We start from the raw sequence: 22,078 nt of genomic DNA on the forward strand, positions 1-22,078 counted from the left end.
GTCCGGTCGTGAGATGACGGAGGACCGGCAGACCGGTCGTGAGATGACGGAGGTCCGGTCGTGAGATGACGGAGGACCGGCAGACCGGTCGTGAGATGCCGGAGGACCGGTCGTGAGATGCATATGACGTCAGCAGGGCGCGTCTCTCAAGGCCCGGCCCTCCGTGTCGTCTGGAACCACCGGATGCTGACCGTGCTGCTGAAAACACACCGGCCATTGTTTACATGTGTAGGTGTGTTATGATAACACGGGGCGGGGGGTTTGTTTATCATCCACATGTTTCGCTTCTGTTACATCTGGGTCAACGCCTGCCCTGCAGGAGTGGGGAGGTTTGTTTGGCTGTTGGATAGGAATACAAGCATCAGCAACAGTAAGTTTGTCTTGTTTGTTTCAGCAACAGTAAGTTTGTCTCGTTTGTTTCGGGGTATATCATTAGACGCATACATGCATCATTAAAACAGGTAGGCGATAAAATTACCGGTATACAATGTGAGGAGGAGCGGAGATTATACACGTCTAGATTATTATGATTATAAAAAAAACTAGTAGCCTATATAATTTTACAATGTGTGCAGTGTAAAAAAAAATGATGTGACGTTTGAGTGAGTTAAACATAAAACCAATACAGGCCTGTGTTGTGTTGCAGCTTCGATCTCATTGACCGAGTAGTCAAGTTCATTAAACCTGGGACAGACAGGTCACACGCTAACTCATCTTAGGGTAAGAAAATAGCGTCTTTCTTTAGTCATACTTTAGTCTTTCTTTTGTATTTCTTTTGTCTTTATTTAGTCTTTATTTAGTTTTTGATACTTGATGTTGTTTGATCGCTAGAAGAGCCGTTTGTATCTATAGGGTTTACACATTTTCTGCTAGATATTTAGTGGTAAAACTACTAGATATTTAGTGGTAAAACTGCTAGATATTTAGTGGTAAAACTGCTAGATGTTAAAACCTAACCCTAACATAAACGTGTGGTGAGTACTTGTGCATGTTCATGTGGAGACTCATAACAGCATGCCAACAGGTGTGTGTCGGCTCTTTAAACATCATACGATGTGTGGGATACATAGTAATATCTAACAAGATGTTTGGGGTCCCATGAAAACATCTAACAAAAGATGTGGGGGCTCCCATAATAATACACCTAAGTCTAAGTCACCTGATGGTGTTGGTACAAAAACAACAACCCACACACCAAATGGAACCTTTCGACTGACGCACGTATCTACAGCATGAGCTTTATGTCTGACCACAGGTTGAACGGTCAGCGTGACGGTGCCAGCACTTTATCTCTGACCACAGGTTGAATGGTCAGCGTGACGTGCCAGCACTTTATCTCTGACCACAGGTTGAATGGTCAGCGTGACGGTGCCAGCACTTTATCTCTGACCACAGGTTGAACGGTCAGCGTGACGGTGCCAGCACTTTATCTCTGACCACAGGTTGAATGGTCAGCATGACGGTGCCAGCACTTTATCTCTGACCACAGGTTGAATGGTCAGCATGACGGTGCCAGCACTTTATCTCTGACCACAGGTTGAATGGTCAGCATGACGGTGCCAGCACTTTATCTCTGACCACAGGTTGAACGGTCAGCGTGACGGTGCCAGCATGCACTCCTGTGAGCCGGACTGTAGCAGACAGCTGCACTGGGCGGACATCCTGGTCTTCTCAGCCGTGCTGGTCATCTCGGCTGGCATCGGACTCGTCTACGCCATCAGAGCCAGGAAAACCTCGGCAGAGGAGCTGTTTGTTGGTAGGTTGGCTTGTCATGTGATTTGTTGGTAGGTTGGCTTATGACGTCATTTGTTGGTAGGTTGGCTTGTCGCGTGCTTTGTTGGTAGGTTGGCTTGTCATGTGATTTGTTGGTAGGTTGGCTTATGACGTCATTTGTTGGTAGGTTGGCTTGTCGCGTGCTTTGTTGGTAGGTTGGCTTGTCGTGTGATTTGTTGGTAGGTTGGCTTATCGTGTTCTTTGTTGGTAGGTTGACTTGTGATGTGCTTTGTTGGTAGGTTGGCTTATGATGTCATTTGTTGGTAGGCTGGTATATCATGTGATTTGTTGGTAGGTTGGCATATAATGTGATTTGTTGGTAGGCTGGTATATCAGGTGATTTGTTGGTAGGCTGGTATATCCGGTGATTTGTTGGTAGGCGTTATATCAGGTGATTTGTTGGTAGGCTGGTATATCAGGTGATTTGTTGGTAGGCTGGTATATCAGGTGATTTGTTGGTAGGCTGGTATATCAGGTGATTTGTTGGTAGGCTGGTATATCAGGTGATTTGTTGGTAGGCTGGTATATCAGGTGATTTGTTGGTAGGCTGGTATATCAGGTGATTTGTTGGTAGGCTGGTATATCAGGTGATTTGTTGGTAGGCTGGTATATCAGGTGATTTGTTGGTAGGCTGGTATATCAGGTGATTTGTTGGTGATCTGATTTGGCAGATTTCACAGGTCCATCGAATGAAGTATCAGTTAATTGGACAGATTTAATACGTTCATTAGTTGATATTTCAGATGATTTTGAAGATTTCATTGATTCATTATTTGGTACATCACGTGATTAGGCTTTCGTCACCATACAATTATTATATGGTGAATTGAAACTTCCAGCGTGCTTAAAATTGTATTTAATGTTTATCCTTTAAAATTCTTGACGTCATCCTGTGCATGCGCAGGAGACCGGAAACTGCCCGTACTTCCGGTGATGTTCTCCCTGAGCGTCAGCTTCGTCTCGGCCGTGTCCATCCTAGGGGTGCCCTCAGAGATCTACACATCCGGCAGCGACTACTGGATGGTGGGCTTCGGCTACATCTGGGGGCTGGGGCTTGCTGGGGTACTGGTCCTTCCGGTCATCTACAGACTACAGCTGACCAGTGCTTATGAGGTCAGTTGGTGGGGTAATTTGTGGTGTAAGCTAATTAGATAATGGTGGTGTAAGTATGTGTAAGCAAGATTGATAATTGTTATGTAATCCGGTGAGGTAATGGTGGTGTAATAATACAACGAGTGGTGTAAGCTGGTGAGGTAATTGTAGTGTAATAATATGGTGAACTAATGATGATGTAATCTGGTGAACGAATGGTGGTGTAAATGATATGGTGAGGTAATTGTGGTATAAGCTGGTGAGATAATGGTGGATTGGTGTAAGCAAGTGGGGAAAAGTTTATGTAAGCAAGATAATTGCGGTGTAAGCATGTTTAAGCAAAATAGAAAATGGTGGTGTAAGCAAGTGTGTAATGTGGAGTAAGCTAATTATGTAATCCCGCAGTTTTCATTAAAGCCCTTACACCATACAACTGTTTGTCTAGCTTATATGTCCTGCCATATCGACCATATGAAATCCTGGATATGATGTCAGAGAATCAATAAATCAAATCTCTATCTGCCCCTTACCCCCACCCCACCCCTCCCAACAGTACCTAGAGCTGAGGTTCAACAGACCTGTCAGGCTAATGGCGTCCTTCACGTTTATCTTCATGATGGTTAGTACTTAATTAATCAGGGTCACGGGGTCAATATAGAATTAGTTAAACTTGCGGGTTCGGTACAAAAAAAAAGCATTTTAAAATATAAACAAATTATGACTAGGCATATAGTGGAATTCACAATAGACCAAGAAAACGAGACCCAAAAATACCGAGCGTAGAGAAACTGACAAAAAGACACGAAATAATGTTTAAAGAAATGGAGACATAACGTTGGACAGAGAGGCACGAGCGGATGTTTTAAATGAAACATGCTCAACTGGAGATTAAACAAGCAAGAAGCAGAAGAAAAAATAAGTAGGGGTGAAATGGGCGTGGTCACTAAAAACTAGTCATGCTTACAGGTTCAGTAAAAATTTGTTAGGGTTACGAAAATAGATCTAGATCGTTTTAAATTTGTTTTTCTAGCTAGTTACTTAGGATTTAATTGACAGTTATGCATCTCACTCTGCCTAAATTATAACTTGTATGTGCAAATTTGTTTTTCCTGTCACAAGATCTGTTACATGGCCATAGTTATCTACGCCCCAGCGCTAGCTCTGAGCTCAGGTAAGTTCTTTTATCTGTAGGCTAGCACTTCACTTACATTCAATAAACACACACAAGTTCTTTTATCTATAGTCTAACCCTTGACTTAACTTCAACAAACACACGCATACATACACAATTTCTTTTATCTGTAGGCTAGCACTTAACTTCAACACCCACACGCATACACAAGTTCTTTTATCTGTAGGCTAGCACTTTTATTACATTCAACAAACACACACTCACCCACACGCACACACAAGTTCTTTTATCTGTAGGCTAGCACTTAACTTACATCCAATAAACACACGCATTCACACAAACACACGCATACATACACAATTTCTTTTATCTGTAGGCTAGCACTTAACTTACATTCAATAAACACACACTCACCCACACGCACACACAAGTTCTTTTATCTGTAGGCTAGCACTTTTATTACATTCAACAAACACACGCATTCACACAAACACACGCATACATACACAATTTCTTTTATCTGTAGGCTAGCACTTAACTTAAATTCAACAAACACACACAAGTTCTTTTATCTGTAGGCTAGCACTTCACTTACATTCGACAAACACACGCATTCACACACAAAAACATAAACACACGCATACACATACGCAATTTATTTGATCTAAAGGCTAACACTTTAATTATAATCAACAAACACACGCATACATTCAATTTCTTTTATCTGCAGGCTAATACTTAACTTACGCTCAACACAAGAACAAACAACACATGAAAGGGGAGGGGCGCGCTCATATTTCCACCATGGGTGGAAGAAAAATGGTTGTTGAAAGTTCTAAAATAGGCCTACATTATAAACAGAGTTTCTTCCAGGAATCTCTTCGGGGGGGGGGGGGCTCAGCCCCCCCCCCCCCCCCCCCCCGAAAATTTTTTACCGCCCCACCCCCCGAACGAAATGAAATTTATATAATTTATATAGAAAATATATACTTTTAACAGTGTCCGCCCCCCCCCCCCGAAGAAAGTTTACCGCCCCCCCCGAAGATTTCAAGTGCCCCCCCCCCCCCGGAGAAAAAAGTCTGGAAGAAACACTGATTATAAAGTCGACGTTTCTAGGTTTAAGTAGAGACAATGTGAACTCATACCAACTAACAGGCTTCTATTCGCCAAGAATGTATGAAGTAGTCCATGTTTAGAGACGATATGTACACAAACAAACAAACATTGAAATCTATCTATTAAGTTATCAGCGTCTCCATAAGTTTGAAGTAGACCATGTTTAGGGAAAATATGTACACAAACCAACTAACAGGCTTCTATTGACGCCAAGAATGTATGAAGTAGACCACGCTTAGGGACAATATGTACACAAACCAACTAACAGGCTTCTATTGACGCCAAGAAAGTATAAAGTAGACCATGTTTTTCTTGCAGTGACCGGCCTGTCGACAGAGATTTCCATCCTTGCCGTGGGTCTGGTGTGTACGGCATACACAGCTCTGGTTGGTACAGCACAACTAATTAACACAGCTAATTATCACGATTAACTAGCACACTAACACCAGCAATTAACACATTTAACAGTTGTTTTTGTCTCAAACTAGTAGTTGTTTTTAAACTTCAATAGTTGCAGGTTATATGACGTAGATGGGTACACGGCACTGGGCGATGGTCAACTGCAATTTCCTTACAGGAATTGCGATTATTAACTCGTCATTTCTGGATGGATGTGTGTCCGCAGCTTTCAGTCGTATCTCCTCCTCAACGAAGCAATATCGAGGACTAGTTCCAAAAGCAAATATGTTAAGCAAGTTCCGAGGATGATTGTGGGCCAAAAACATTCCCGGAATTCCTTCCTGGATTTCCCGGAAAAGCCAAAAAACCTCGAAAAATGCCGTTTTTTGCCTATATCTCGACAACCAGATCACTTAGCGACTTGAAACATTTACCAATCGATTCCTGCCATAATTTAGAACAATATTGCCGAAGAAAGTTTTCAGAAATATCCTTTCGTTCGGTCACAAAAAATTAATTAAGGAAATTGCGCTCAAATTGTCACTAGACTTTTTATTAACTTGTTTCTATTTCGACTCTTTTTGATGGCATAGTTAAACGACGTAGAATTTCGATGTACTTAATTCTAAATAGTGTCCCCTGTATCATTTTGATTAAAAGAAATAACTTTTGTAATTAATATTGAATATTTTTTAATGTTACATTTTTGTATAAAATTCAAATTATTTAATGCGCCATTTATTGCTTTATTGTGGATTGTATGTCCACATTGTATATCAATGCTTGTAATGTAATGAAAACAGAACACCAGATCGAGGATTACTATACCCCTCCCATACATACACTTTAACCCCCCCCCCCCCCCTTTTCACACACACACTGCTTGTATGCCTACGTGGTATGATTCCCCTAAACTTCTCGTGATAAATCTGATTAAAGCTTAGAACATACTAAACATACACCTTAATGATTTAGTTGACCATACACACGTCCCTCCCACAGGGTGGCATCAAAGCTGTCATCTGGACAGACGTGTTCCAGACACTGGTCATCACCTCTGGACTTCTGGCACTCATCGTCCGCGGCACCGTCCAGGTGGGCGGGGTCTCGGCTGTTGTGGACAGGGTGGTCAATGGGAGCAGGGCTGCTACTTACCCGTAAGTCACTTACATGGACACTTACATGGTCACTCACATGGTCAATTACATGGACACTTACATGAACACTTACATTGGCATTTACATGGTCACTTACATGGACACTTACATGGTCACTTACATGGTCAATTACATGGTCACTTATAAATGATTTCTTATATTAAATGATCACTTACAACACATGAAATATCTTACACGAAGCCTACAACAAATGATACCTAAGTTTATGTGTTCGGGACAAGATCATTGCTTAAATAACTATTGCTAGCAGTCTTTCAATGATCTCTATTAACTTCTCCTTGCAGTCTCTCAATGATCTCTATTAACTTCTCCTTGCAGTCTCGCAATTATCACTCTCAACTTTTTGTTTCTCCCCAGAATGGACTTTGACCCCTTTATACGTCACACCTTCTGGACCCTAACCGTGGGGGGTGGGTTTGGGATGGTTGCCATCTACGCGGCCAACCAGGCAACCCTGCAGCGCTATCTGTGTGTGGAGACCCTCAACAAATCCAGGCTGTGAGTGGCCAGATGGCCCAGTGGTTTTTGTGGCCAGATGGCCCAGTGGTTTTTGTGGCCAGATGGCCCAGTGGTTATTTAATCTAGTTTGTGAGTGGCCAGATGGCCCAGTGGTTTTTGTGGCCAGATGGCCCAGTGGTTTTTGTGGCCAGATGGCCCAGTGGTTATTTAATCTAGTTTGTGAGTGGCCAGATGGCCCAGTGGTTTTTTAAATCTAGTTTGTGAGTGGCCAGATGGCCCAGTGGTTTTTAAAATCTAGATTGTGAGTGGCCACATGGCCAAGTAGTTTTTAAATCTAGATTGTGAGTGGCCAGATGGCCCAGTGGTTTTTAAATCTAGTTTGTGAGTGGCCACATGGCCAAGTAGTTTTTAAATCTAGATTGTGAGTGGCCAGATGGCCCAGTGGTTTTTAAATCTAGATTGTGAGTGGCCACATGGCCAAGTGGTTTTTAAATCTAGATTGTGAGTGGCCACATGGCCAAGTGGTTTTTAAATCTAGATTGTGAGTGGCCACATGGCCAAGTGGTTTTCAAAGCTAAGTTGTGAGTGGCTAAATGACTTAGTGGTTTAAATCTAGTGATGATTGTCTACCGTTGGAAAACTGACCATCAAAACTAGGACTCTAAATGTGTCCATTGAACGATGGTTGGGATGTTACAATAAATGATTTAAAGAAAGGTTTTCAAAATTGGCCACTGAACCAGAACCAAAGATCTCGTGTTTCAATGTTAATTAATTGCTTCAATATTTAAATCTAGCCAATCTATTCTATTACCTGCATTCCTTGAATGAAGTTGCTTGTTTTGTTTCTCTAGGTTGCTGCTCCAGTGAAATGTTTGTCTGTTTTGTTTCGTTAGGGTGCTGTTATAGTCCATCGATTGCTTGTTTTGTTTCGTTAGGGTGCAGCTTTAGTGTACTGATTTCTTGTTTTGTTTCGTTAGGGTGCTACTTTAGTGTACTGATTTCTTGTTTTGTTTCGTTAGGGTGCTGTTATAGTCCATTGATTGCTTGTTTTGTTTCGTTAGGGTGCTGTTATAGTCCATTGATTGCTTGTTTTGTTTCGTAAGGGTGCTACTCTAGTGTATTGATTGCTTGTTTTGTTTCGTTAGGGTGCTACTGTTGAATATCCCACTGTCCGAGTTTTTCCTGGCCCTGATGTGTCTGTGTGGGCTGGTCATGTTCGCCTACTACCACGGGAGGGACCCTCTACTGACCGGCAGGGTCAAGAAACGTGACCAGGTGACACCACAATCTTTAATCAATGGTTTTTTTTTTCTCGTTCTTAAACATTGCTAAACCGAAAAGTCTCGAGTTCGAATCCTCGGGCAGATGAGGCTCGTTAGCTGGGGATAGCCACTGTTCTAGGAGAGACAACTCCAAAATCAAACAACTGCTGCCTTGTAGTTTGTTCTTGGTTGGACAAGGCTATGGAAGTAAATCCAAAAAGAAAAGCAGGCTGAAATCGGAGTCAATGGCCTCAATGGCGCATAACCAGTTGACACGTATCCTTAATTGTGATGGAGGCGTGGTTGAGTCGGCAAAAAGCTCATGGTTGATAATTTCGAAAAAGTCTCGAGTTCAAATCTTCAGGAAGATAAAGCCTCGATCCCTTCCAACACTAAAAATTAAGAACGAAGAAGAAGAAGAAGAAACATGTTTGAGTAACTAGTCCTTGAAACTTTTGTTACGGGAACTTAAGTGTCATGAATTTTTGTTACAGTAATTTTTGTTACAGCAACTTTATTTACTGTAACTTGGGTGACTCCTGTTAGAAGAGTTTCAGCCCAAACGTTAAAAAAAAATGAATTAATCTGGTCCCCCCCCCCCCCCCCCCAGCTCCTGCCGCTGTTCGTGATGGATCTGTTGGGTGACCTGCCCGGCATGCCGGGACTCTTCATCGCTTGTGTCTTTAGTGCTGCACTCAGGTAGGTCAGGTCTGGGGGGGGGGGGGGTGTCAGGTGTCGGAGGTTGGGGGGGGTCAGGTGGTGGCGTTTGGGGTCAGGTTGTGGAGAGTGGGGGGTTATGTGTTGGATGGAGTTAGGTGTTGGGGCCAGTATTGGTGGTGGGGGGGGGGGGGAGTCCGGTGTGGGAAAAGGGTCATTTGTTTGTTCAGTTCTTCACTCAGCATTAAAGCTTGCAGTTGATATTTTAACAGAATAGACGAGTCTGATCGATATTTACTTGTACTTAGACAATTTTCTAATCGAATTATGAGGGTTTTATATTAGACCGACAGTTGTCCCAAAATCCAAGATCTTGTAGACCGCATTACACGCTCAATACATCAGATATCAAAGACAACATGTAAACACCTCTAACCGTTTAACTTCTACTCCTGCTACTTACAGCACCGTATCTTCAGGCGTCAATTCTCTGGCCACAGTTGCTGTTGAAGATTTCCTGAAGCCCCTTCTTATCAAACTTAATGGCGCTTTACCATCCACAAGAGTCATGTCCTTCATAGCTATTGGCACAGGTAGCAGTTTTACTCGTTTCTTCCTGGTAGTTTTAATTAATTTCTTCTTTGTTAATCTAATATATAAAGCTCAATTCTGTAACGCATATGTTTGTCGTTGGCATTTCTACGGATTTAAGTGTTAGATCAATTATCGTGCGCAGTTGTCTAAATTTATGAGTTAAAAAATTACTATTAAAAGTGTTGGGAAATCATTTTCATTTTTCAAATTATAGTAATAATTGTCGGCATGTTCATTAAACACAAGTTTTAAAAAAATATCATCTTTTACAAAAATTCTAATTATGTTTTTATTTAGTCCTATAGCGCTTACTTCCCTTTGATAAATTAGGCAAAACACAATTACTTCCCTTTATGAAATCATTGCATTAGTTGAAAAGCATTTACTTTTTAATTACTTTGTTTTGGTGTTGGGAAAAAAATAATTACATAATTAGCGGGGATTGATCAAGTGCAAATGTTTTAGGTATTTTACGGATAAGCTTGGAGTATTATAATTGTTCATTAAATTGAAACAGGCGCGTTCGTTTAAGTGAGTGCAAAAACTATGAATAAGTTGGGGTACTATAGTCGTTTATTAAGCTAAAACAGGCGATTCTGCCCCGGGCGTTTATGTTCGCGTTAGTGTTTTCTTTGTGTTTAGGTGGGTTTGCGTTAGTGGTTGCGTTTTGATTTGGTTCGTTTTTGTTCTTTCTTTTTTCGTTTTTGTTTGTGTTTTTTTTTGTTTGGGTTTGTATTTGTGTTTTTGGTTGGTTTTGCGTTTGGATTTGGTTTGTTTTCGTTTGCTTTTTCGTTGTTTTTTTTTTTGGTATTGGTGTTTGTGGTTGGGTTTGTTGTTAGGTTTTTGTTTTCGTTTGTTTTTTCTTTGTGTTTGTATTGGTGTTTGTGGTTGTGGTTGGGTTTGTTGTTAGGTTTTTGTTTTCGTTTGTATTTCTAATTGTGTTAGCGTTATGTTTGCGTTTTGTTGTTTTGGTTGGTTGTGGTTTGGGTGGGCAATGCCGGGTTTATGATGATTACTAAACACACAGGTAATGGTCTTTAACGGAAAGGTTTTTCACAGAAGCCAGAGCAGGGCCTGGCCGGGACGGCTAGTCTAATATATAAAGCTCAATTCTGTAACGCATATGTTTGTCGTTGGCATTTCTACGGATTTAAGTGTTAGATCAATTATCGTGCGCAGTTGTCTAAATTTATGAGTTAAAAACTTACTATTAAAAGTGTTTGGAAATCATTTTCATTTTTCAAATTATAGTAATAATTGTCGGCATGTTCATTAAACACAAGTTTTAAAAAAATATCATCTTTTACAAAAATTCTAATTATGTTTTTATTTAGTCCTATAGCGCTTACTTCCCTTTGATAAATTAGGCAAAACACAATTACTTCCCTTTATGAAAACATTGCATTAGTTGAAAAGCATTTACTTTTTAATTACTTTGTTTTGGTGTTGGGAAAAAAATAATTACATAATTAGCGGGGATTGATCAAGTGCAAATGTTTTAGGTATTTTACGGATAAGCTTGGAGTATTATAATTGTTCATTAAATTGAAACAGGCGCGTTCGTTTAAGTGAGTGCAAAAACTATGAATAAGTTGGGGTACTATAGTCGTTTATTAAGCTAAAACAGGCGATTCTGCCCCGGGCGTTTATGTTCGCGTTAGTGTTTTCTTTGTGTTTAGGTGGGTTTGCGTTAGTGGTTGCGTTTTGATTTGGTTCGTTTTTGTTCTTTCTTTTTTCGTTTTTGTTTGTGTTTTTTTTTTTGTTTGGGTTTGTATTTGTGTTTTTGGTTGGTTTTGCGTTTGGATTTGGTTTGTTTTCGTTTGCTTTTTCGTTGTTTTTTTTTTTTGGTATTGGTGTTTGTGGTTGGGTTTGTTGTTAGGTTTTTGTTTTCGTTTGTTTTTTCTTTGTGTTTGTATTGGTGTTTGTGGTTGGGTTTGTTGTTAGGTTTTTGTTTTCGTTTGTATTTCTAATTGTGTTAGCGTTATGTTTGCGTTTTGTTGTTTTGGTTGGTTGTGGTTTGGGTGGGCAATGCCGGGTTTATGATGATTACTAAACACACAGGTAATGGTCTTTAACAGAAAGGTTTTTCACAGAAGCCAGAGCAGGGCCTGGCCGGGACGGCTAGTTGTATTTTATATACACTTTTAAAAAAAAAATTCTTTTTTTTTTTGAAGATTTTAACATAAAAATGTTTACGAGTTAATTTTTTTTTAAAAATATTATAATTGAAATATTCAAGACAGAAACACGTTTGGACTTCGGGTTGAGGGAAGTGGGGACTGTATAGTAATAGTAGGCCCTATATCTAATATGATTACTCCCTCCCCTGAATAAATAACACAAGTCGCCCGGCGCTCCTTTTTAAGCCACTTCAAAACAAATGCACGTGCAAGCCCTCGATGTCTATAGTCTGCTTACACACATTTCTCCCCAGCCTTGACCTTTGGCCTACTGTCCATCTCACACATTTCTCCTCAGCCTTGAGCTTTAGTTTGCTGACCATCTCACACATTTCTCCCCAGCCTTGACCTTTGGCCTACTGTCCATCTCACACATTTCTCCTCAGCCTTGAGCTTTAGTTTGCTGACCATCTCACACATTTCTCCTCAACCTTGACCTTTGGCTTGCTAACCATCTCACACATTTCTTCCCAGCCTTGACCTTTAGTTTGCTGACCATCTCACACATTTCTCCCCAGCCTTGACCTTTGGCCTGCTGACCATCTCGCACATTTCTCCTCAGCCTTGACCTTTGCTGACCATCTCACACATTTCTCCCCAGCCTTGACCTTTAGTTTGCTGACCATCTCACACATTTCTCCCCAGCCTCGACCTTTAGTTTGCTGACCATCTCACACATTTCTCCCCAGCCTTGACCTTTGTCCTGCTGACCATCTCACACATTTCTCCCCAGCCTTGACCTTTAGCCTGCTGACCATCTCACACATTTCTCCCCAGCCTCGACCTTTAGTTTGCTGACCATCTCACACATTTCTCCCCAGCCTTGACCTTTAGTTTGCTGACCATCTCACACATTTCTTCCCAGCCTTGACCTTGACCATCTCACACATTTCTCCCCAGCCTTGACCTTTGGCTTGCTGACCATCTCACACATTTCTCCCCAGCCTTGACCTTTGGCTTGCTGACCATCTCACACATTTCTCCCCACCCTTGACCTTGACCATCTCACACATTTCTCCCCAGCCTTGACCTTTGGCCTGCTGACCATCGGGGCAGCCTACGTGACGGGGGCCCTAAGTCCGACCCTCATCACCGTAGTGGTCAGTGTGCTAGGCATGCTGGGGGGACCCCTGCTGGGCCTCATGCTGGTCGGCCTTGTCTGCCCCTGGGTCAACCCGTGGGTGAGTCTATCACAGACAATACATCGTTGGCTTTGGTCATTGCTTTAAGACTTTAAGGAAACCATAACGGTGTTCAGTTGAAATTTTGGCTCTGACACAGTTCTCCCCCCCCCCCCCCCCCCCCCACGTATTTCAGGGAGCGGGTGCCGCCCTCTTGTCGAGTCTGACCATCTGCATGTGGACGGCCATTGGTGCCATAACCAAACCTCGATCAGGGCCAGCTGATAATTCTACAACACACAACGTCTCAAGCAGGTAATTACTGGCATCACCTTAGAAACCAGTTTCTTCCAGGCATCTCTTCGGGGGGGGGGGGGGAATTTATATTGAACATATAATATACTTTTACCAGTGTCAGCGGATATAAATATAGGCCTAGTAAAATTTGCTAGTAATTAATGACAATCATGTGATTCGTGGTATGCATATTTAAAGCCACAATTTCCCAATACAAATGAGCAGGTTTGATGTGAACGACTGGTACGATTTGTCCTACCAACACTACGCCACACTTGCTGTGGTTGTGTCGCTCGTCATAGGCAGCGTTGTGTCATGGCTGACGTGCTGTAACAAGGGGAGAGAACTCCCAAGGGGAACTTACTACGATGTATTACGTCCCCTGAGATGTGGCGGGGTAAGTTTTTGTCATGGGCGGTCCTAACAGTGATACAATAATCATGGTCTGTATGTGCGTATGTATGTATGTTTGTGTGTGTGTGTGTGTGGGGGGGGGGGGGGTTAAGTTAAATGTACGTTGCTAGTGTAAACAAAATACAGTGGTGTAAATAGAATTTGTCTGGTCAAAAATTAGACTGGTTTTGAGCCAAATATATGAATGTTGATGTGTTCTGATGAGGAACTATCACTATCAATCAATCCATCTATGTATAAACTGTTATGTTAAGCTATCCTATCCTATATTATTTTTTTCGAAGTGTCTACTCGGAATAAGATTTTTCGGCAAAAGATAGTTCTGCGCATGCGCAGTGACCTATGGCTAGGGTTAGGGCTAGAATGAGGGTTAGGGGCTAGGGGTAGGATTAGGGATAGGGTTAGGGATAGGATTAGGGCTAGGGTTAGGGATAGGATTAGGGCTAGGGATAGGGTTAAGGATAGGATTAGGGTTGGTATTAGGGTTCTGCGGATGTAAACACACGCATGCGCAGTACCATCGAAAACATCGCCGCTAAGTTGTAATTTCTCTCCATTGCGCATGCGTATCGCATGCGTATCTTATTCCGACTAGAATCGGCCTATTTTTTTTTTACAGACAGGTTCTTTCAATCTGGCAGACACCAACACAAAAAGTCAGCCACAAGATGATCAGCATCAGCAGTTTAAAATGTCTACACTCGATAAACCAGTTTTATAAACTTGATAAACCAGTTTTATAAACTTGATAAGTCAGTTTTATAAACTTGATAAGTCAGTGTTATAAGCTTGACAAGTCAGTGTTATAAACTTGATAAATCAGTGTTATAAACTTGCTAAGTCAGTGTTATAAACTTGATGAATCTGTTTTATAAACTTGATAAATCAGTGTTATAATAATGACATTTTTATACTGTCAAGAGAAACTGCCCTGACTATTGAGCTCTAGACATACAAACTGTACAGCTCACACTAAATTGCCCCATGAACCATAGTAGCACAAATGTGTACATATTGTTTATATGACCTTGTTATGCTCTGAATGTATTGGATGTATATCACTACCCAGCTGATCAGTGTCAAGTAGTTGAAACAACCAGCTGGTGTGAGGGCAGGCTAGGAGGTTTTGATCCATCCCAGTCAGGCAATCATGTTTTTCATATTCACATGTAAAAGGATTAGAGTATTTAGAGGGTATTGTAAAAACATTGTTAACCCGAAGCACAGAAGGTTTACATGTGTTGAAGGTGGTATTTTAACTGTTCTAGTGAGTTTAATGTTCTAGGATGTCATGTTTATGATGTGATGTTCTAGGATGTCATGTTTATGATGTGATGTTCTAGGATGTTATGTTTATGATGTGATGTTCTAGGATGTTATGTTTATGATGTGATGTTCTAGGATGTTATGTTTATGATGTGATGTTCTAGGATGTTATGTTTATGATGTCATGTTCTAGGATGTTATGTTTATGATGTGATGTTCTAGGATGTCATGTTTATGATGTGATGTTCTAGGATGTCATGTTTATGATGTGATGTTCTAGGATGTTATGTTTATGATGTGATGTTCTAGGATGTCATGTTTATGATGTGATGTTCTAGGATGTCATGTTTATGATGTGATGTTCTAGGATGTTATGTTTATGATGTGATGTTCTAGGATGTTATGTTTATGATGTGATGTTCTAGGATGTCATGTTTATGATGTGATGTTCTAGGATGTTATGTGTAAAATTGTCATGTTCTAGGATGTGATCTTATGATGTTATGATGTGATTTTCTAGGATCTAGAATGTCATGTGTAAAATTGTCATATTCTAGGATGTCATGTTTATGATGTAAATCTTCTAGGATGTGATATCATAATGTGATGTTGTGATGTTCTAGGATGTCATGTGTAAAATCATTATGTTCCAGGATGTAATTTTTTATTATATGAATCTTCTATTAAGATCTGGTACAGTAGTTTATTAAATAGCTAATCTGAAACTGCTGACTGTAAAAATTAAAAAATATTGCAATTTTCTTTTAAGCTATTTTTCTTTTCTTCTTCTCTCTCTCTCTCTTTCTCTCTCTCCCCTCCCCCTCTATTCCTACAGGAATGTAAACACAGCTTAAATAATAAAAGCAAAATATTTTTTTATTGAGCTTATATAACAAATCAAATATAGCTGATCATGTTAGTACTTATTGAAAACATATCCAAATAAACTAGCAGTGATGACCAATACTGACTAATTGTACTGATTTGTTAAACTATTAAAAACATGAACACGTTGATAAATACAATAATTAAAACAAGTTTTAGACAATTTAACATGGAGTACAGAAGTTTTCAATTTGAAGGTAGTGGAGAGATACAAAATACTAGGTAATACAAAATGTTGTTCATGCGAGTGGTTTTAATAACTTAATACTTTCATTAGTCACTTTTTGCTTATGAAAAAGTCCAGCACATCCAGCTAAAAAGAACTTAAATTCATTTAAATGTTGCTTGCACCAGCAATACATCTAGTAAAACATGGCTATATGCTAGAAACATTAAAAAGTAAACAATGACCTTTTTTAAAGTTTAAGAAGAAGGTAGTTTGAAAAGTTTGAATCAAAGTATACCAGGGAGTAAACAAAATGCTGACCACATATCCCCTTGATTTGCAGGCATGAAAAAAAAATCTACACAGTAAATTTCATGGTTACTAGTGAAGTGAATAAAACTAAAACATTCTTATGGTCAATCTTTGACAAGATTTTAATACATGTTAATCTTTGATAAGATATACAGGTTAATCTTTGACAAGACTGACCAAAACTTAAGCTCAATCTTTGACAAGACTGACCAAAACTTAAGCTCAATCTTTGACAAGACTGACCAAGACTTAAGCACAATCTTTGACAAGACTGACTAAGACTTAAGCACTCTCTTTGACAAGACTGACTAAGACTTAAGCACTCTCTTTGACAAGACTGACTAAGACATGAAAATTTGATCATCCACAAAGTGCCAAGGCCTGTCCAAACATTTAAAACTGTATCAGAAATAATTTTCTTAAGTGAACGTTTCTCTGGACATCACACTTTATAATACAATAATTATCCTAAAAATAATTGGTAAAAAAAATGATAAATACTTGGATGAAATCCTCTTTTTAAAGTTTAATAAATGAATAAAAGTGTTATTAAGCTCACAGATAAGAACAATTACAAGTATTTTTCCAGTGATCAAGCATTGTTAGGAATAGAAATAATTCAGTCAATACAGATACCAACTAGTGGACAGTCTGAATAATCATTCAGCCGAGTCAATGGACATGCAGGTGTCCAAGATAGTTTGTAGTAGTAGTCAGGTAAAAAAACATCCTAGCAGAGAGTAGTCAATGAGTTTAGTTTTGCCGGAGATAAAGTTTATAGAGAAAGGTCTAGTGTGCTAAACATTTAGGTACTTTCAGGTATAAGTTTCAGGTATATTTGAGTGTAGAATAAAAAAATTCTGTTTTAACATAAAGAGATTTGTGTTGGTTATTTGACTTGAGCAGTCAAGACAGGCCAAGGAGCAAGTTTTTAGGCAAGAGGTTCTCACTGTCAAAATTGTGTCCCCTTTTTTTTTTTTTAGTTTTTAACCTGACTATTGTGTGCTGACAAATACCTTGGCCAATTTTTCTCTTGATTTGTGAGCTCACTTACTGCAGCCATTATTAGATGTAATAACCATAACATAAAAAAAATGTCTAGCAATTATTTGAATAGCTTCTACAGTCAATAAGCTAAAATCACATGACTTATACATGCAAACCATGATTGTGTGCTCTTTTAAATCAATTATTGTATTCTAAATTTATACTATTCAATAATATGCAAAAGAATATGAAAATTGAGAACATTGTTCAAGAACAGTTTGTAAACAAAACAAATTTTAAAATGAATTAATTGTAAGTTGTAAAACAAAAATATCACACATATCAAATAAACAGATATAATGTAATTGGTTTTAAAACAAGAAACATTGAACAGCTGAAATTCAAAAACCTTTGGTCAGAGTTACATGAATGAGGTTGATAAAATTAAACCCAGCTAGGCTTTGTTTATAGGCATACAACAGCAGTGGCTATCTTTTTATAAAATGTTCACAGGTTAAATACTTCATCAGAAGAAAAAAAAAACACCAGATACACAGTGATTAAAGAAAAGTTTTGAGATTATTGCCTTCATACGCTGGCTTTAATACATTCTTAATTAATTGGGTTAATTTATGGGTCAAGTCTCACATACTGAAAACTAACCAAAAAAATAAAACAGGTAATAAACACAGAAGAACAACATAAGTTCACATTACAATAAGATATTTCAAAGGTTTTTTAAAATTCTAAAACATCCTACTTTGTGGCAAGAAACAAAATCAATACTGAAAGACTGGGCAAAGAATATCAACACAACTCCTGATGTATCTTCAACAGCATTAGGAAAAGGTACCTCATAAACTTTAAACACAACACATTAGGAAAAAGTACCTCATGAACTTTAAACACAACACATTAGGAATAAGTACCTCATAAGTTTTGTGTAAACACACCACACAAGTAACTCTCATAGTTCAATGCAACATAACAAACCTGGATTCTAAAACAATAAAGTTTTAAAATAACACAACTCTAAAGGACTTTGAACTCAACTACTATAAAGGACGTATAACAATATACAAAGTAAACGCTAGAGTACGGTTGGGATAGAGGTCTGACACTGGACCTTCTGGATGGAGGTAAGCACCAAAGTTTTCGTACGGAACTATATCGTCCAGGTTATGTCTCTGATTTCTATTATCAAAAATACAGGTTTGCCTTCGACAACACTCAAAATAATAGCATCCAGGGAGTGATGGACTGTTGACTTGCACAAGAACATTGACCTCCACCTGCATTGGTCAAATATTTTAATATCATTTGTTAGGCTCCAAAATTAGTATGGACAAAGAATAATGAAACATCTATTAAAAAATTGTGAAGTGTTTAAGCTTAAGATATTTTTTCAAAATAACAACTATGTAGATGCAATTATTCTTAATACATTTACAATAAGATTTAAATAAAGAATATCAAAATGTAAACATAACTATATATGATACTCAGTTTAAAATGTCATTTTTTTTAAAAATGACAGTACTGTGCCATTTTATATCATTAAGTGTATAATCAAGTGAAAAATAGAAAATACCTTTAAATAAAGTGTTATGGTATATGCTTCAAGTTACCCACACAAAATATCAACAAGAAAAAAAAAATGTGTAGGAGGGACATTAGAAGAAAAAGCTCCAACCTTTAACGGAAGTTCCTGCTGAGTGCGAGACATCAAGGAGAGCCTGGCAGTGTGGATGTAGGTCTCCTCCACCAGCTTGCTGCCATCCTGCTCCAGACCTATGAGAACAGCTGGGTGGAAGCGAACACCTTTGGGGCAGAGCTCAACCTGCACAGAGACACACACAAAGGTCAAGGTAAGAAAATTTACAGGTGTCTTTGTTGTGCAATGGGGGGGGGGGGATGTTGTAGCTCAACCTGCACAGAGACACACACAAAGGTCAAGGTAAGAAAATTTACATTTGTTTTTGTTGTGCAATGGCCTGGGAGGGTGGGGATGCTGTAGCTCAACCTAGAGAAAGGTACATGTCAACATAATAAAAGTAACACAATATTTTTCTTGTGTTGTCTCAGTGTTGCTAAAACAAATCCAATAAAAAAATAAGGAGTGGTAAAATAAAATGTCTGCAGCACCCCAACTGTAAATAATAAACTAATCATGTACTAACCTCCCAGTCCAGTGTGTTCCCACTGTCTTGTCTGTCCCCAGACTGAGGGGTGGAGAAGAAAAAAGTCTGGGCCGCGTACTGTGGGAAGGCTAGGAAGTTGGACACTGTCAGCTTGGTGCACCAGTAATCACTGAAGTAGACCCGCGGCATGTGCAGCTTCCTTCTCATCTCATCCCCAGCTGACAGCTTCAGCTTGTAATGCTTGGAGGGCCTGGTACACAGGCACTGGCAGGGCAGGAAAGTTTTGTTGTGAACACAGGACTCAGGCTGGGAACTTGAGCAATCCATGAATGTGTTGCAGCTGTCAGATGGGACGATGTCAGTGGGGGACAAATCTTGAAGCTGGTTTGGGGCAACCAGAAGCAAGTAGGGATCTAGGTCAGGTGGAGTATTGGGGAAGCACATCAATGACCGATATGTTTTAACGAAGTCTTGGACATCAGGACATTCTCTCAACCAGGCAATTTCATCTTCATTCATCATCGGCCAACGTATATGACATATAAGTCTCCTGAAACCATCTTTGATTTCCTCTGCTGTTGGATGCCGTAAATCTATAAAATCCTTCAACCACATCATAACACTGAAGAAGATTAGGGCCTCATAATGGATAACAAGCTTTGAGCTGGCTATCAACTTTTCAATAGTTTCCAGACTAGCATTTATAAAATCTGGCATTCCGATAACTTTGTCAAAATTGCTGTGTATGTAGCTGAGTATTAGGTGTTCAAGCTCTGAGTCGTTGCGCATGTTTGATATGAGCCACCACTGTAAAACACATGAAATAGCCACCGGGGCATCGAGGTGCTTCTGCATGTATGTCCGACACAAGGGTATCATTTCTCTCACATTGTATTTGTCAGCTAGGGTGAGCAGGGGACCCACTGTACTGTGTGAAAGATATAACTGACCACTGTAAATATACTGAATAAACCGGCTAAAAACAGACTCACATAGAGGCTCCTCAACAAGAATAACCAGTTGTTTACTGGCTTCTGACCACTTCTGGTTGGTCAGCATGGTCTTAAAAACATCACTGCATGAGCAGAGTATTAATTTGTGAGCATCGAAGGTGAACTTGCCAACTTTGAGCTGCACATCAAACATTTCTCTTGTCATAAGAAGATTCAGCATTCTGGCAGAAAGTTCAGTGCAGTTGCTGATCAATACCTCGCCAGCATTGTTTGTTGACTCCATTTTTTTCTTCCTTGAAGCATCAGTATGTTATCTCATTTGGGACACATTTTTCAATGAGTGAAATTTCTAAAGATAATAAAAACATTAAGTTACATTATTGAACGGTTTGTTTTTTCAAAACTATTGTTTTATACTTATAAAGCCTTGTCTTTTGTCACTTAATTTATTTTTTTCCCATTGTTCATGAAAGAATTAAGTTTGTTAATTTTTTAATCGTTTGTGAAGTGATTAATGGCATATCTGCAAAAAAAATATTTAAAAATGACTTGTCCCTTAGATTTTTGCTAAGAAAAAAAACAACTTGGGAAAAGTCTGATGGAAACTGTGAATTAGTTCATTAAAAAGGACATCCTATTTCACCTGATATTTGTTCTATGCGAATTTTAAATGGTAATTGACAGTTGAATAGCAATGTGAACTACTAACTAATCTGATGCATAATTTATTTAAAAATTACTAAATCTATTGATTAGACTAGTAGGCCTATAGATTTAATTAGAGTGCATAATGATAATTGATCAGTTTATCTAAGACCAACGTAGCAGATTAGATATTGATATGGGCCTAAAAGCTAAACTTAAACCATAGACCTAATAATTTTTTAATGAAAATATTAAATATAACACCATAACAATAAATGGCACTGTTCTCTTTTCTATACTATACCTCACTCCCCACTCACAATAAAAGCTTTTATTTTCATTAGATAAGATATTATTCCCAGTCGTATTTAGTATTTTTACTATTAACTATTTAGCATGAAATGACAGCCGACTGGGAATAGCCCCAATGCCCAATACAACTAAACTGGGCCAATACAGTAATACGGCTATTCCCAAACCCCAATTCTCATTTTACCCCCCACCCAAAACATATGGCAGTGTTCAAGTGCATTCGTTATGATTATTTATTATTTATATTATTATACTAGATCTAAGTGTTGCTTGCATACATACGCATTAACTACGGTGGTACTAGAGATCTAGATCTAGACTCTTTTAGTTTAGAATCTAGATGTGTCACAAGTTCAGTGTTGCGTAGGTCAGCTACCTTATATAAAACTAGACCTACTACTATTTTACAAGATAAATAAAACATAGCAATACATTTACATAGCCCCTTAACTCCGTGAAATAAACTGAAAACATCGAGTTTAATGTACTAAAAATTACAAAAATAGAAATGCCTTGGAAAGGGGAGGGGGACATAAACTACATAAGAGCGTACAAGACTAAAAAATGGAAACATTAGCCTACTTAGACGTTTTCAAAAAATCAACATGTACTCAACTTTCAAATAGGACAAAGCAGTAAAAAATTTCAAATTATTAAAATTAGCTTATCAGTAGGCCTAATTTAATGTTTGAATCTATTTTTATTTACATCATAAAAGATAAATCCGTTCCGGT

At 39.0% G+C, this 22,078-nt stretch overlaps 2 protein-coding genes across 5 annotated transcripts; one reads left to right on the forward strand and one right to left on the reverse strand.

Moving 5' to 3' along the window:
* The first annotated feature begins 260 nt into the window (after nt 1–260).
* LOC131938306 (sodium-dependent multivitamin transporter-like) lies at nt 261–15,909 on the forward strand. Of its 3 annotated transcripts, none has more exons than XM_059296307.1 (16): nt 261–370; nt 629–720; nt 1,584–1,756; nt 2,678–2,886; nt 3,419–3,484; nt 3,985–4,036; nt 5,432–5,499; nt 6,515–6,669; nt 7,048–7,188; nt 8,298–8,427; nt 9,025–9,113; nt 9,537–9,664; nt 12,869–13,026; nt 13,163–13,281; nt 13,489–13,660; nt 14,297–15,909. In XM_059296307.1, exons 3-16 carry the CDS (start codon nt 1,612–1,614, stop codon nt 14,396–14,398), a joined length of 1,734 nt encoding a protein of 577 aa, XP_059152290.1. In that variant the 5' UTR covers nt 261–370; nt 629–720; nt 1,584–1,611; the 3' UTR covers nt 14,399–15,909. The 3 variants fall into 3 exon arrangements, with proteins under 3 accessions (XP_059152290.1, XP_059152289.1, XP_059152291.1); XM_059296306.1 differs by having other exon boundaries at nt 647–720; XM_059296308.1 differs by lacking the exon at nt 261–370 and adding an exon at nt 443–461 and having other exon boundaries at nt 647–720.
* LOC131938307 (kelch-like protein 12) lies at nt 15,800–21,776 on the reverse strand. Of its 2 annotated transcripts, XR_009386290.1 has the most exons (5): nt 21,627–21,776; nt 19,474–20,736; nt 18,987–19,133; nt 18,223–18,585; nt 15,800–18,184 (listed from the first exon to the last, which is right to left on the reverse strand). XR_009386290.1 is itself a non-coding variant. In XM_059296309.1 (4 exons), exons 2-4 carry the CDS (start codon nt 20,668–20,670, stop codon nt 18,349–18,351), a joined length of 1,581 nt encoding a protein of 526 aa, XP_059152292.1. In that variant the 5' UTR covers nt 20,671–20,736; nt 21,627–21,776; the 3' UTR covers nt 15,800–18,348. The 2 variants fall into 2 exon arrangements, 1 of the variants encoding a protein (XP_059152292.1); XM_059296309.1 differs by having other exon boundaries at nt 15,800–18,585.
* Nucleotides 21,777–22,078: the final 302 nt, after the last annotated feature.

Source organism: Physella acuta, unplaced genomic scaffold (assembly GCF_028476545.2).
Source record: "Physella acuta isolate Inbredline_101_S28 unplaced genomic scaffold, ASM2847654v3 ptg000241l, whole genome shotgun sequence".
Classification (NCBI taxonomy): domain Eukaryota; kingdom Metazoa; phylum Mollusca; class Gastropoda; family Physidae; genus Physella; species Physella acuta.

What these genes read in the sequence shown, in the direction of transcription:
- LOC131938306 (XM_059296307.1), top strand. Translation starts at nt 1,612, where the DNA reads ATGCACTCCTGTGAGCCGGACTGTAGCAGACAGCTGCACTGGGCGGAC. An exon ending in AGCAGGGCTGCTACTTACCC is followed by an intron (nt 6,670 to 7,047) that starts GTAAGTCACTTA and finishes GTTTCTCCCCAG; the next exon opens with AATGGACTTTGACCCCTTTA. An exon ending in GTCTTTAGTGCTGCACTCAG is followed by an intron (nt 9,114 to 9,536) that starts GTAGGTCAGGTC and finishes TGCTACTTACAG; the next exon opens with CACCGTATCTTCAGGCGTCA.
- LOC131938307 (XM_059296309.1), bottom strand. Translation starts at nt 20,670, where the DNA reads ATGGAGTCAACAAACAATGCTGGCGAGGTATTGATCAGCAACTGCACT. An exon ending in GGAACACACTGGACTGGGAG is followed by an intron (nt 19,134 to 19,473) that starts GTTAGTACATGA and finishes GTCTCTGTGCAG; the next exon opens with GTTGAGCTCTGCCCCAAAGG. An exon ending in AGCAGGAACTTCCGTTAAAG is followed by an intron (nt 18,586 to 18,986) that starts GTTGGAGCTTTT and finishes TGACCAATGCAG; the next exon opens with GTGGAGGTCAATGTTCTTGT.